Genomic DNA, 13,932 nt, shown 5'->3' with positions numbered 1-13,932 from the left:
TACATTATAATTATCGTAAGACTGGTTCTAAGTGCTGCCAGAATGAATCAAATTCATTGTTCAATTTGAGCGCACAAGATGGGCCAATCTTTAACGTTTGGGACCTCCCGAGACGGTGAGGACTCTGCACTTTGTTCCCGCGAAGTTTGGGGAATAGAGATAGGCTGGATGTGAGAGATCTCGCATCTCACTGCGGAGGGCCGAGTTCAGTTCCTGAACCTATCGTTATACGAGAGTTCAGATAGTCAGATACTCCTCCATCACTACAAAAGTAGTTGCAGCCTCCGGAATTATTTTGTATAACCGATGAAAAACGTTCCAAATCGTTCACTCATAGCAAAGACATCAAAAAGCAAACAGCAGAGTAATTTCCAAAACCCAACAATTACCTGAGAAAAAGTTCAAATAGAAGCCAGGTTTGTTTATGGTTCCATCTGAAGAGAACTTTATTGTCACTTGACTGGAATTGCTCTTCAGCTCCTGAGGAATTTGCTTTCCACAGTATCGTCCCAGAAGGGACGAGGAGTCCTCGGGGCCATCATTTATTTGAAGATAATCATAAACACATTTATCATGGCTTTCGATATCGAAGGCAACAAAGCGAATTCCTACCCTAAAATGCTGGAAAAGAATCATCCACAAAAGGTTTCGTTAGGTTGATTGATCAAGAATCAGAACTACAAACTGACATGTGAAACATGGCAAGATAGAGGAGCAGCATGGGGAACGCGGGTCACATTTGACCCCTAGTTGTGGCTTAACTCTCTCTCTCTCTCTCTCTCTCTCTCTCTCTCTCTCTCGCTCTCTCTCTCTCTCTCTCTCTCTCTCTCTCTCTCTCTCTCTCTTTCTCTCTTTTAGGGAATTTCTGTGGAGAAGTGGTACAGCAATAGGGAGAGGAATCCGAGCGTCGGAGGTTTGATCCCTCATGAAAAAATCAGAATTTTTCCTCTTCACCACGCTCGAGACAAGACAAAAAGCATTCTTTTCGGAGTGTGAGATGTTTGCCTCGCGATCCGCCCCGCCTTTCGCGATCTCCTTAAGCTTGTGTTTTCCTCTCGAAAAAGCGCCAAAAAAATTCCATCCGTCTCGCAAACTACGTTTTAGCTGACTCCTCCCAAGAGCTAATTAGAAGACAACTGTGAGTCTAGTATCAAACTATTGAAGGGTATCTATATGGAATAAAAAAAGTCTTTTTATAGGATTACACAATTACTGGTGAACCAGTAGTTTCCATTGTGGTCCTTGCAAACAAATGAAACAAATGGTCTAAATTGAACATAACATCATTAAGAACATCATTAACAACATCATTAACAACCCCAACCGGCCGGAGGCAAACCAGTTGGCTATTTACAAGCGTGGCCAAGGATCTGAACTCGGGGCTACCGTGAGACAGATCCAGTGGGACTCGAACCCGGGAGCGGCGGATTACAAGTCCGACACTCTAACCACTCGGCCACACTGCCTCCTTGCGATCCGCCCCGCCTTTCGCGATCTCCTTAAGCTTGTGTTTTCCTCTCGAAAAAGCGCCAAAAAAATTCCATCCGTCTCGCAAACTACCGGAATGGACCGGTGATATCCCGTTCATGGAATTAATCATACCCGTAGTTATTCTATGTTATTGGAACACATTTCTCAAAACAAGGACACCCTCGAAATAATAGTTAACATTTATAATTGTATCTGAACGTAGTACAAACCGTCGGCAAAGTGATTCTCCAAGTACACTTCTTGTTCGAGGGATACCACTGCGGATACTTCGGTGACTGAATGGTTCCTTGCGGAAAGGTTATGTCACCACCGCATACCGCTGCAAATAACGAAGTAAACTGTGCCTTAGAACAGTAAATCCTACAGAAAGCATGGCCTTGCCTCATTGAGTCCTTTTCTTCTATCTTACTTCATTCACCACCTTTATTCCGGCATTTCTTCCTATCTTCCTTCCTTTTCTCTGCACCCTAACTATCACAGCAGCACTCTTGCTACCGAACCGTATACTATAACATAGTTTCCATATTCAACTTTTCTTGCAGGCGCCAAGTGGCAACTGGTCAGGTTTCTTCAATTTCTCGGACGAATTTTTTTTTCTCACCTTTGTAATTTGCCTTAAATCCTTGTTTTCCTACTACTTCATACGACTGATACTTAATCCACAATCTATTTCCTGTAGACCATATTGAAGGTGGCACTTTTCTTCCACAGAATCGGCCAATCAGGGGCGAGGACTTTGAATAGCCGTCCCGCACTTCCGCGTGCTCATCCCTACATCTGCTTGAGCTTCTCCTGAGACCAAAGACGGTAAAATTGAGAAAGATTCGCTCACCCGGCGTCGCAGCAATGCGCCACTCACATAACTTGTGCTTCTGACTTTTGGGGAATCCAGGGGAAGAAAATGTACCGCTTTGCTCTTGTAATGCTCTTCCACATTCTAATTGAAGAACAGCAATGGACATTTTAAAGATCTTTCAATATTATCGCACATGAGGTAACTTATTTGTTAAATTGAATTATCAAACGTTCAAAAACGCGGCGTTGCCTATCAATGGCGGACCTAGGGAATCTGCTGTCCTCCCCCACCCCCTATTTTAGGTAAAAAAAAAAACCCGCAGAAGGAAGAAAGCCCTTATGTGTGCACACACAAAGGAACCGAGCCCCTCACCCCCCCCCCCCTCCTTTAGCTTAAGGTCTGGATCCGCTACTGCCTATAAAGGGAAGACCATGAGGAGAAAGGAGAGGGCGTGCCGCCGTGATCTTAATTAAAAAAAAACCTTCTTTTGCTTTTCTGGTTAAAAAAAAGAATGTGTTTATTGTGGCATGACGACTTCAAGGAGCCACTTTTGGCATGGAGCGAAGTTAGACTGAGTTTTGTAAAACCAACACTATAGTAAACAGAACAACCAATCAGGGCGAAAAAAATATGACAAGAACCCTCCACACCCTAACATCAGTATGCATATTCTCCATACTGCTCTCTATACATTTACTTAGGTGCTGACAAGGAGAATTTGTCTAACAATCAAGAGTTTCTTTAGTTAGTGATCATTTTCGTAATTTTCGTGACCTTGATGTGTGATTCAGGGGTGATAATGTAAGGAGAAATTAGATGCTGGTCATATAATAGAAACTTTTTGTCTAAAGGTTAACTGATTAAACGACCGGTCAAAGTGTACAACTACGCATGTTTCTTTTTTTTGTAATTTCTTCATATTTTAGCATTTTACAAAACATTACTCTACTTACATTACACTACAGGACTCAGTTACAGTACGTTACTTACAATAGTTTACTGAGAACACACCACTAACAAAGTATAGTTCACAATAAACTTGATTACAGCCGATGACTTACTCTCGATTACTTCCACCAAGACCACAACTTACGGCCTTAAATCGACTTCTTACATTGCTGCTAATAAGGCTTGGAATGCATTACCTGATAAGCTTAGATTAATGGCCGAATTTGGCCCTTTCAGGAATGAGATAAGAAAACTAAGTAACTTGTAATTTTATATCATCATTTATATTTAGGCTTATATTATTTCAAACTCTATAATTTATATTCATATATTTTTCCGCGGTATATGAGCATCTCTATTACTAGAGGCCGAACAAGCCACATTTTCATCCGAGTTTAAATAAAGTCATCGTCATCACCTACACGATACTCTCTATTCACATTACTTTACGACATATTACACTCCTTTCAATATGTTGCGTAAATTACTTACAGTACCTTAATATATGTATATGTGCACGATCCTTCGCAGTAAAGCACTATTTAAGCAATAGTGAAAATCAGACCTGAAAAAAATTCAGGCCTGTACGGGATTCGAACCACTGACCTCTGCGATACTAGTGCAGCGCTCTACCAATTGAGCTAACAAGCCAACTGGGAGCAAGCCATCAAATTAATTCGACATAAACCCGTAGATGATAAATCAAACAACAAATATATATGAAATACATATATATGAACTGCGGTTATGAAACGTATATGTGCACGATCCTTCGCAGTAAAGCACTATTTAACCGCAGTTCATATATATGTATTTCATATGTTTGTTGTTTGATTTATCATCTACGGGTTTATGTCGAATTAATTTGATGGCCTGCCCCAGTTGGCTTGTTAGCTCAATTGGTAGAGCGCTGCACTAGTATCGCAGAGGTCAGTGGTTCGAATCCCGTACAGGCCTGAATTTTTTTCAGGTCTGATTTTCACTATTGCTTAAATATATGAACATGTATTTTCATATATGTATTTGATATGTTTGTAGTACCTTAATAATAGTATATAGCTAAATTGTGTGTTTTACAATAAATTTTACCTCTTATGCTACTCTACACTGTTTGGACGACACCCATCCCACAAAACGATATGTGGCAAAAGCTTATTCCATTTCTGAAAATATTTAGCTAATTTATTCCGCTTTGTTGCTATCTTCATTTCTACCCGGTATATCTCCCCGATCTTGGCCTTATAAACTCGTAAACTCGTATAAAGGGGTTCTTAGAATTCAATTTCGTCTAAGGGTTAACTGATTAAACGACCGGTCAAAGTGCACGACTACGCATGTGTTAAAAAGAAATATGCGAACCACATGTGTTCAAGTCTCCCCACGTTGTTTTCATGCCTTTAATCCGCTCCAATGAGTGCACTTTCAAGGGAAGAGACCGTGTATCAACAGCAGGAAAGAATAAAATGGTTATATCCAACCTGCGGGAACTTTTTTGTCTTGGTGAAAGGTTGAAATGAACGTTCCATGACCATAGATGTGTATAAGTCGCTTGCGCAGCAAATAACTTAATCGCTCCAGCTTTATCCATAAAGGGTGAGGCAATTTTTACAATTTCCGCATGCAAGACAGGAAGTCAACTTCAGAAGTTAACGCGTCACCACACCAAACGCGTGTCGCCAAACACTACAAGATTTCGGAGTTTCAGGAAGATCCGCGTTATTGATTTTTAAGAGGTGGATTTTGATGCGGCCAGCATCATTAAACCAATTGGAATTGGCGGTTTAAGATTTTTTTTTTTTCAAAAGATGCGCTGTTTTGCAATGTGTTTGTTTTGCACGCAGCAAAATTTTTTCCGTCCGAGATCAGTGGGAAGGATCACGTGCCCAGTTCCTCGCTGTATAACTCTTTAAACCCTAACGTCAGCTTGCATATTCTCTATACTGTTATCGAAACATTTCCTAAGGTGCTGATAAGGAGAATGTGTATAACAATCAAGAGCTTCTATAGTTGGTAAACACTTTCTCGTTTCGTGACCTAATTACGTGACTTTGGGGGTGCATGGCAGAGAGAAATTGGACGCTAGTCATTCTTAGGGTCAACTGAAGAGGTCATTGAAAGTTACATAACCTTCAAATTGAGATGTTTTTCTCCTACGTGTGCGGTTTAAAACTTCCGTTTTAATAAATCAGAGATTAGTGGGTTATTACTCTAAACGTTTACAATATACATTTTCGTGACTAAGCTATACTAGGACAATGTTATCCTTACAGACTTAGTGCAAACCAGCGATATTTCCAGTACTCTTAAACGCCACAGCAAACAAAGAATCCGTAGGATTTTCAAAAATTCGCCGTCTTGAGCTACAACAATGTCAACACTTGCGCTAATCTGGATGAAAATGGAGAATAATAATCGTGACGTAACGTAATGATGAGAACCTTTTTTTTAAACTCTCTTTCAAACTACACAAACGGTCACACTGTCTGTGTATGGGGCCCTATGATATTTGTAATGGTGCCAACTAACCTCTTGTAACCTCTGGAATCACAAACGCGGAAAAAATTCGCATTTCTCTGCACGTGTATTCTGCACACATCATCTTGTTGACATCAGTAAAACCTGCAGCTATGAGCGCACGCGCATGTGCACCACACCCGTGCATTCGCACGCATCATCCTGTTGAAATAAACCATTACTGGTATTAGTGCATGTGCACTCCGCATGTCCATTACATTTATTTTGGTATATTCTGCTACTGTAATCGCACCATTTCTTCGACCACAGGCAGCCAAAGCTGACTACAGTGAGGCACCATTACTAATTATTTCTGACATGCAGATTAGTTAAAAATGAAAAATTCTAGTATTGGGCGTTCTCAGCAAAGGTGAAGTTTAGTGCAGCAGGCCAACGTAGAATAAAAGAAGTTCCTTCGTCATCCACGTAACCGCTTCTGTTGAAGCTAATGTTACCACTTCCGATAGAAGCTGCGAAATATATTCGGGTTTAATTGACGCTTCTCTGAATAGTGCTTTTGGATAGGTAATTATGGTTGGCGTTACCGTTCAGAATAACTTCCGTCGTGATCAAGACCGTCAGTTTTTTTTTTTTTTTTTTAATGAAAAACAAGTTTAGACCGTAATTCTCTATAGAGTAATCAAGATCCGCGAACTTTGGTGCGAAAATTCTTATTTTGTGATTATGGTAGGTAGTTATGACTCAAAGCAAAACTAATAGCTATTTTTTACCTTTCTCTTTTGTCCTTTTAATATCCATGTACACGTTGCAAAATTAAAATAATTCATTAAGCTTTGGTCACAAAATACTCAAGAAATTTCTTCCTGCCATGATTTTAGTTGACCGCTTCGTTATTGGAAAACCCCAAGGTTTTGGAAAAGCAATAAAGAAGAAAGATTTTAGATTGGTTTGTGTCTATCACTTGCGCGTGTATAAAATAGAGATTAAATTCGAACTTAGAAAGAAAGCATTTGAAATCCACGCCCCTTGCGTTTTTTTACGTACTGTGAATCACGAAAATCTGTCTCAATGGCCAATACAAAACAATAGAGTGAATTCGTATAACCTGTTCGTTATGTACTAAGGTGTTTGTCAAGCAAACCACGACGGCGACGACAACGGCAACGAGGACGTGGAAAAACAAAAGATCTAATCGACAGAACAATAGCTCAGCATGTGCGTTTTAAAACTTATTACATTTCTTAGCCGTCCATTGCAAGACAACGACGTGGAATCACCAAAGTTCGCGTCGTCTGCGAACCGAAACCGCGACGGCAAATTATTTAATTTCCATTTCGAACTGAACGCTACTTTTAGCCGGACCTTAAGCGGTCAGGACGGCGACGCCAAGGAAGACGTTGATTAAAAAATGAATTTCTAATTTTAATTAGAATTTCGAAAATGGCTGCATGTGTTTATCGTTTCATAAGGCGCCACACCTCAAGCTCGACATAACGGATAAAAGTAGCGTTCAGTTCGAAATAGAAATTAAATAATTTGCCGTCGCGGTTTCGGTTCGCAGACGACGCGAATTTTGGTGATTGCACGTCGTTGTCTTGCAATAGACGGCTAAGAAATGTAGTAAGTTTTAAAACGCACGTGCTGAGCTATTGTTCTGTCGATTAAATCTTTTGTTTTTCCACGTCCTCGTTGCCGTCGCCGTCGTGGTTTGCTTAAGGTCCCTAATAATGAGAAGAACGATCAAAAACACTTGAGGACACTTGAATCACTCGAGAGTGTCCAAAACAGGTCACGACTCACGAGAATCATTAGACGCCCGTTGGAATGTATCAGACAGTTCAAAGCAAGTGTCTTTTTTAGCCAAGAACGAGCCAAGAACATTCTGTGGAACCAAAAGGTCACGAATATGCACCCATACGTGAAGTACTTTTGAATATACTTGCCTTTTTGCTGATTAGTATGACTTTACAATCCATTTCCAGCATAGAGCAAGACGAACGAGCTATACTCAAATTCTCTCTAATGAATAGGTGAATCAAAATAATGCAAGAAAGCAATGACAAATCTCAAGACGAGAAAGGATGCCAAAAGAGTGACAAATTTATTGTGATTGACCAGGATACCGAGCAATTCGCTCTTAAAATTATGAACGACTAAGCGAGGGATCCTCCTGTGTTCTAAATTCCCTGATTTACCCTCAGCTCTATACGTTTTTCTACGATTTCCAATCTTTTAGCTATAAATCACACATTTAGGAGACAACGCGGACGGAACAATAAAACAGAACCACTAGTATTATTTCAAGGCTTATTGAATGCAGCCGATCAAAATTTAGAAATATTAAAAGACCAAAACAATTAATGTCATTCAACAATACAGTTTCTTTTTCTTTTTCTTACTCTATAAATCGCATATTTAGGAGATAACGCGAACGGAACAATAAAACAGAGCCACTAGCCGATCAAAATTTAGAAATATTAAAAGACCAAAAAAAAAAAAAATGTCATTTCTACAATACAGTTTCTTTTACTGCGACCGAGAGTTCTTCCACCTCTGACTGAACAATACGGCAGTCAATTTCTCTGGGTTGTTGTTTTACACAAGTCATCAGTGAGGTGATGGAGGCCCCTGCTATTAGCACTACGCCCGCAGCGTAAAACGGGATAACATATGAGCCAAGCTTGTCAGCCATGAGACCTATCAAAAAGTTTAACAAATATCGAAAGGTCATTCTACATGTTCAACAATAACACTGAGTGGATAGTAGGTGGTGGAAGTTAAAAAGAGACAGCCTCCGACCCAACGTTAGCTTCAACTTACCGACTAAAGGAGGTCCAACACTAGCGCTAATCCCTGCAAAAAGCATTATATAACCCCACGCGCGGTTCACCATGTGATGTCCCACACATTCCAATACAAGCAGAGACTGTTGCCCCGATACGGCCCCATCCATGAGTGCAAACCCCATTAGTGGTATCAGTATGGAAAGAAACGACCCTGCTGCAGGAATGCATATGATACATAGTCCACTGATGGTGATGCCCCCCTGGTAGAGATAGAATCTATTCAAGTATGGAGAGTCTCCCAATTTGCAGAAAAGATGGCGACTGATGAAGGAAGCTATAGCCATGTAAGTGTATAACAAGGAAACAGTTTCTTCGGACATATGGAGTTCTTCTACGCAGTATTTTGCCTGGAAATATACGATGATAAAGGCTCATCAAATTTAATATTTCATGATTTATGATTTGCCGATAATGAACCCACCAGCTAGTCCATCTACCTGTCAGCACGCCCATCTACCTACTTTTCCAACAGCCCTACTCTCTTTATGAGTGTAGTCTGTCTGTCCGTCAACCATTTTGTTAGTCTTACAAAACCTCAGGAAACTCAATCGTAAGCAGGTATTCTTTCTTTCCCAGCCTTCACCTTGTCTTTCTACCACTACATCTATTTTCCCACCGGATTACCTTTCTGCCTACCTGTCTGTCTTCTGTTAGTTTATTTTCTGTTTATCCCACATGCATTTCTGACAACACAAACTTCTACACCTCTACATGTTTCTTTTCTATCATGAGGTGATGATGAGGCAATTCAACAATGTCAGCCTAAAATCTCAAACTGCTTCTTACCAAGTGTATAGAAGGGACAAAATAACTCATATTAATGAAAACAAATGAAGTAAACAAAATCAGGAAAGGGCGATTTCCAAGCAGAGATGATGTCTTTGATTCTTCTTGTTTTATTCCATAAGAATTGATGTCGCTGTCGTCTTCCTTGAATTTCTTAAGAGTTACAAATACAGTTGCACTCAATCCGCAGAAAAAGAACAAGATTGCGTATCCTATCATTGTCCCCCGCCATCCAAACGTACTGAGTAAAACGCGAGTGGTTTGAGAGAAGGCAAACATGCCAATAGCTGGCGCTGAGGCCACAATACCAACAGCTACTGACCGCCATTTTACGAAATGCTGCAGAATCACCAAAACAGAAGAATTGAAAATCAATCCATGCCCAACACCAGATATTATACCAAACGTTAGATACATTATCCACACATGGGAACTCCATGAAGCAAGGGTAAAACCAATAATTCCTAAGAGGGATCCCAGAATAGCAGTTAATCTGAAGCTGAAATGATCGCTGATGAAGGAGGAAATAGGAGCCACGAAAAAGGAGAACCCCACGTATAATGTGCCAATCCATGCTGCAATGCAACAGGCCGAAGGTTAGCTTTTAGTAGAGTAAAAAAAAAAAAAAAAGGGAACGACGAACATTAAAGAGCATTGTGGGTACATGAGGCACAGGTTACTGACACTTGGTAGTGGTTTAATGTTGGATGATGGATGAAGACGGGTAATGGATCTTGAATAGACATGTGCTAAAAACCAATTGCAAGCGTCAAGCGATTCCAAAAATTACTTTGGTTTTTTTAGTAGACAAATTCTCCGAGCTTGTGCATACCATAATATCGCTCGATAGTCGACATTCAGAAATTCTACGTTTCTGATCAGACTGCTGGGCACGGTCTCAAACAGACTAAATGCCCGGCAGTTAGAAATTTTCCACCTAAACGCCTTTGAAAACTTCGCACTAACCTACCGAGTATGTTCGATGTTTGTTTAGAAATGATGGTTTTTCAGTGGTCGAGCTTGAACGTACCATACTAAAACACAACAAAATTATAGTTTTAGGAATCGCATGACATTTTAAAACGAACATGTTATATTTCAAGGAAGTGTGAAAGACGCTTTTGGTGGATTTCTTATTGCCGGGCTTTAAGTCTATCTGAGAACGTTCCCGGCTGCCGCCCAGTTAACCACACGTCACCGTATTTGTAAAACAAAAGACAGAAAGATCATCAAAGATTGAAGTGACTAGAGCGGATTACAATTCTAAACGATACGAACTTAAACGCACAATTAACCATGTTTGTAAAAGTGCAAAGCACAACGGAGTTACTGGTCAGCGGAAAACCAAGCTGGTGACGCAAGAAGAGCGCAAACAACACACAAATTGAGTTTAATTCTTTCATATATGTTTTATCAATTTTATATCAAATTTTGTATTTTTATTCTTTGCTTTTTTCAAAATTCCGCAATGTTCTGGCATGTTCCGGGTCGTACCAGTGTTCTAGTGATTCCAGTGTTCCTTAACACATGCCTCTTGAATGTAAGTGCCGTGAACATATTTTTTTATCGTTACTCTAGTCGTGAAGTCGATGTTTTGTACTCTTGTTACTTAGCTTCAAAAGCATCCATCATGAACGGTAGTAGAAAATCATAACTCTGAAAGCAATCCCCTAACAAACAACAACGAGCACGGTAAAAAATTGAATTCACTGCACGTGCATCCCGCACGCTTATATCATTTTATTAAAAGATTAACACCGTGGGCGCACGTGTACTCCACACATGCATTCTGCACGCACATCTCGTTGAAAAAGTGAATCCATGGGCGCACGTGTACTCCGCACGTGTATTCCGCACGTATCATCTTGATGAATGAGACGTGTACATAATTTTTATTTTCATTACTCAAAAATTACTATTACGAAATTGGTGTTTGGCACTCTTTTTACCTACCTGTTTCTTGTCGAGTGGCTTCAAAAGCATCCATCAAGGACGGTAGGAGTAAACCGTAACTAAAAGCAATCCCCGAAACAACAACTACACTTAACAAAGATGCCGCACAAACAAGCCACGATCGACAGCCATCCGGTTGGCATCTTGAATTGTTTTCCAGCGCTTTCCACGCGCCCTGATGGATCTGCTCACCCTGTCGTTTCAGATCCTTAGACATCTTTGAATCGTGTACAGATGCTGCTCTGAACACCAAAAAATGTAATTCTGTAAAGAATCAAGCCGTAACTATTACACTTTTCGTCTAAAAACCAACTACCGCCAGTAATCATAACAAAGATAGGTGACCTGACGTAACTTCCAGTTCAACAAGTTTTCAAGGTATTAGTTTTCAGCTGGAGGTCTTAGTTTACGAGACACCAGATATTTACCGCTATTGAGCCATCTTACCATATTCGGATGATAAAACACAAAAAAAATATCCTATGGCATTACATTTTGTAAAACGGGGCAAAAATTCGGCGGACGAAAGTGTAAAAAAAATGGGAAAACAGATCTAAACGATCTAAACTTTGAATTTTTTAATCCATGGGCGCACGTGTACTCCGCACGTGTATACCTCACGTGTCACCTTGATGAATATGCCGTGTAAATGATTTTTATTTTCATTACTCATTACGCTCTTCAGATATTTTGGTTTTAAAGAAACAATTCCGAATAGTTTCGGCACTTAATGCAGTGCCCAGATGAGGTAGTAGGATATATTTAAAAGCTATAGGCCAAAATACCGGGAAATTAAATGATAGTGGAATAAGAAATCGCTTATTCGATTGTTTAACATATGATATGAGCGGACATTTTGATAACTACTCGCAATTTTCCACACCCTAGCGTGGCTCCGAAAAATACGACACAACTCGCAACAAATACGCGCGCATTTCAAGAGTGATAAACCATCGAAGAAAGTGTACAGTTTTTCTGTCGCTAAAGAGCGCATGAATATTCTTTTTTCTTAAATTGAATGGTGTCTCGCGAACTAAATTTAGCTCCATTGTTCGCGTATCGTTAGTACAACAATATTGTAGAAGCTTTGAAGCTTTGAAGTATGTTGACTTACATTCGAGAGTGTTGAAAATCAGTAGAGAGGATCTAAGGCAAGTCCAGAGAAGTGTTTCAGGATTTGTCCGAGGCCTGGTTACCGCAATCTCTTGTAAATGGTTTCTGTTTTCCCGAAGCCGAGCGAGTGATGCTAGTGTAGTTTCACCGTATTGTTCGTTCAGTCAAGCAGTTCACAGTTAATCGCACAGCGGGTTGGAAATTAACCGTCCCAACCGAAAAGGGCAGATTAGGAGCAGAAACCTGTCATCATATGGCCATCGTGTTCAAAGTAAAAAAAAGGATACAAAGCTATGACATAATAACTTCACAAAAGTAATATCGATATATTGATGTCCTTTTCAAAGTGATTGCTGACCGACCTATGTTTTAAAATATTATTCATAAATTGCTAATAGAAGTATATACCTACCTTCCGATCCAAACTGGGAAAATCCCACAAGTAATATTTATAACTAAGGTAAATGTTGGTGAGTACAGCGCTCAAGTACTATAAAGGATATTGGCAGTTCAAACAAACAAAACCAAAAATTGAGTGAAATCAAATATAAGTTCCGTTATAATCCACTCGAAAGTGAAACGAAAGTCCTATAATTCACATTCATTGTAGTTACGTAATATAGCGAGTCGTATGACTCCAGGGAAAAGCCGCACAACTAGCGTGCGACACCAGGCAAGAGATCTCATGGTAGTTCTTTGACAGATATTTATGACAGTTTGGATTGGGTGCGTTCCGTATGTTCATTAAATCAAAAAGAAAAAAAAATTCACCACACTGCTGGTAATCTGGCCAATTTAAAATTTGACCGGCGGCTTGTCATGAAAACACAACCTCAAAAACGTTTTCGTCCCCTTTATGAACTAAATATTCCCGTGTTGAAATTGTCCCACGAAATAAAAATACCAATGGATTGTTACTTACCTAAAAATTTCCCAAATACATCTACCAGGTTAAATTCAAGTAGAAATGGAAGAACGTAAAAATATGTATGTTTGACTGCGAGCGAATTGTTGATATTTTCAGTGCACGTGTAGCGCAACAATAACCGTAATACCGTACGACTAAAACAACATCGTTTTCTTGGCCAAACCTGTTACTAAGAAACTGCCAAACCTGTTACTGTGTAGGATCTTGTATATGCTGTTTAAAACGTCTTTTTAAAGAATGAGAGCTCCATTTAAAACGTTAAAGGGATTTTTACCTACCTAAACGACTACAGCATAAGTTAAAAGGTATAAATGGATAAAAATAGATGAACCGTAAATCATTGATTGAAAGCCAACCGATGAATTTCCGGTGCAGGTGTAATACGCTAGCAACAACAAAGGTCAATGAAACGAAGAAAGAACCTTTCAAATCGCCAAAATTCGCGGTCTTCAGCAACAGAAACCTCAGCGAACATTTCAGGTAGAATTTCATTTTTATTTTCATCATACTTAAGAATACTCGTTAACATTTAGTGCGATGACAAGAGGCTTTCTTATTCTCCCATTCAACGTATTCAAAGGTCACATCGTTTGCAT

At 39.8% G+C, this 13,932-nt stretch overlaps 2 protein-coding genes and 1 long non-coding RNA gene across 3 annotated transcripts in view; 1 reads left to right on the top strand and 2 right to left on the bottom strand.

Annotated features, from left to right (window-relative positions):
• LOC111327880 (tolloid-like protein 1) overlaps window positions 1-13,932 on the bottom strand; it is a 47,024-nt gene that overhangs the window by 5,604 nt on the left and 27,488 nt on the right. The window contains exons 6-8 of the mRNA XM_088732476.1: window positions 2,093-2,428; window positions 1,701-1,810; window positions 390-621 (exon numbers count right to left, since the gene is read on the bottom strand). Coding sequence (XP_088588602.1) covers window positions 390-621; window positions 1,701-1,810; window positions 2,093-2,428 — 678 coding nt within the window. The remainder of the gene's footprint in view (window positions 1-389; window positions 622-1,700; window positions 1,811-2,092; window positions 2,429-13,932) is intronic.
• The window catches only part of LOC148724064 (uncharacterized), a 31,849-nt gene that overhangs the window by 10,828 nt on the left and 7,089 nt on the right, over window positions 1-13,932 (top strand). The window lies entirely within an intron of this gene.
• Window positions 8,004-12,796, bottom strand: LOC148724065 (monocarboxylate transporter 10-like). The gene is made up of 5 exons (XM_088733622.1): window positions 12,410-12,796; window positions 11,296-11,559; window positions 9,343-9,917; window positions 8,531-8,903; window positions 8,004-8,407 (listed from the first exon to the last, which is right to left on the bottom strand). Exons 2-5 carry the CDS (start codon window positions 11,510-11,512, stop codon window positions 8,220-8,222), a joined length of 1,353 nt encoding a protein of 450 aa, XP_088589748.1. The 5' UTR covers window positions 11,513-11,559; window positions 12,410-12,796; the 3' UTR covers window positions 8,004-8,219.

The sequence above is a fragment of the Stylophora pistillata genome, chromosome 9 (genome assembly GCF_964205215.1).
Source record: "Stylophora pistillata chromosome 9, jaStyPist1.2, whole genome shotgun sequence".
Taxonomy (NCBI): Eukaryota; Metazoa; Cnidaria; class Anthozoa; order Scleractinia; family Pocilloporidae; genus Stylophora; species Stylophora pistillata.
Note: the sequence above shows the minus strand (reverse complement) of the source record. Positions and strands in the feature narration are given on the sequence as shown.

Coding starts and splice junctions, on each gene's coding strand:
- LOC148724065 (XM_088733622.1), bottom strand. CDS start 11,512: ATGTCTAAGGATCTGAAACGACAGGGTGAGCAGATCCATCAGGGCGCG. Junction 9,918..11,295: donor AGCCACTCGACAAGAAACAG/GTAGGTAAAAAG, acceptor GTTGCATTGCAG/CATGGATTGGCACATTATAC. Junction 8,408..8,530: donor TGTTGGACCTCCTTTAGTCG/GTAAGTTGAAGC, acceptor ACTTTTTGATAG/GTCTCATGGCTGACAAGCTT.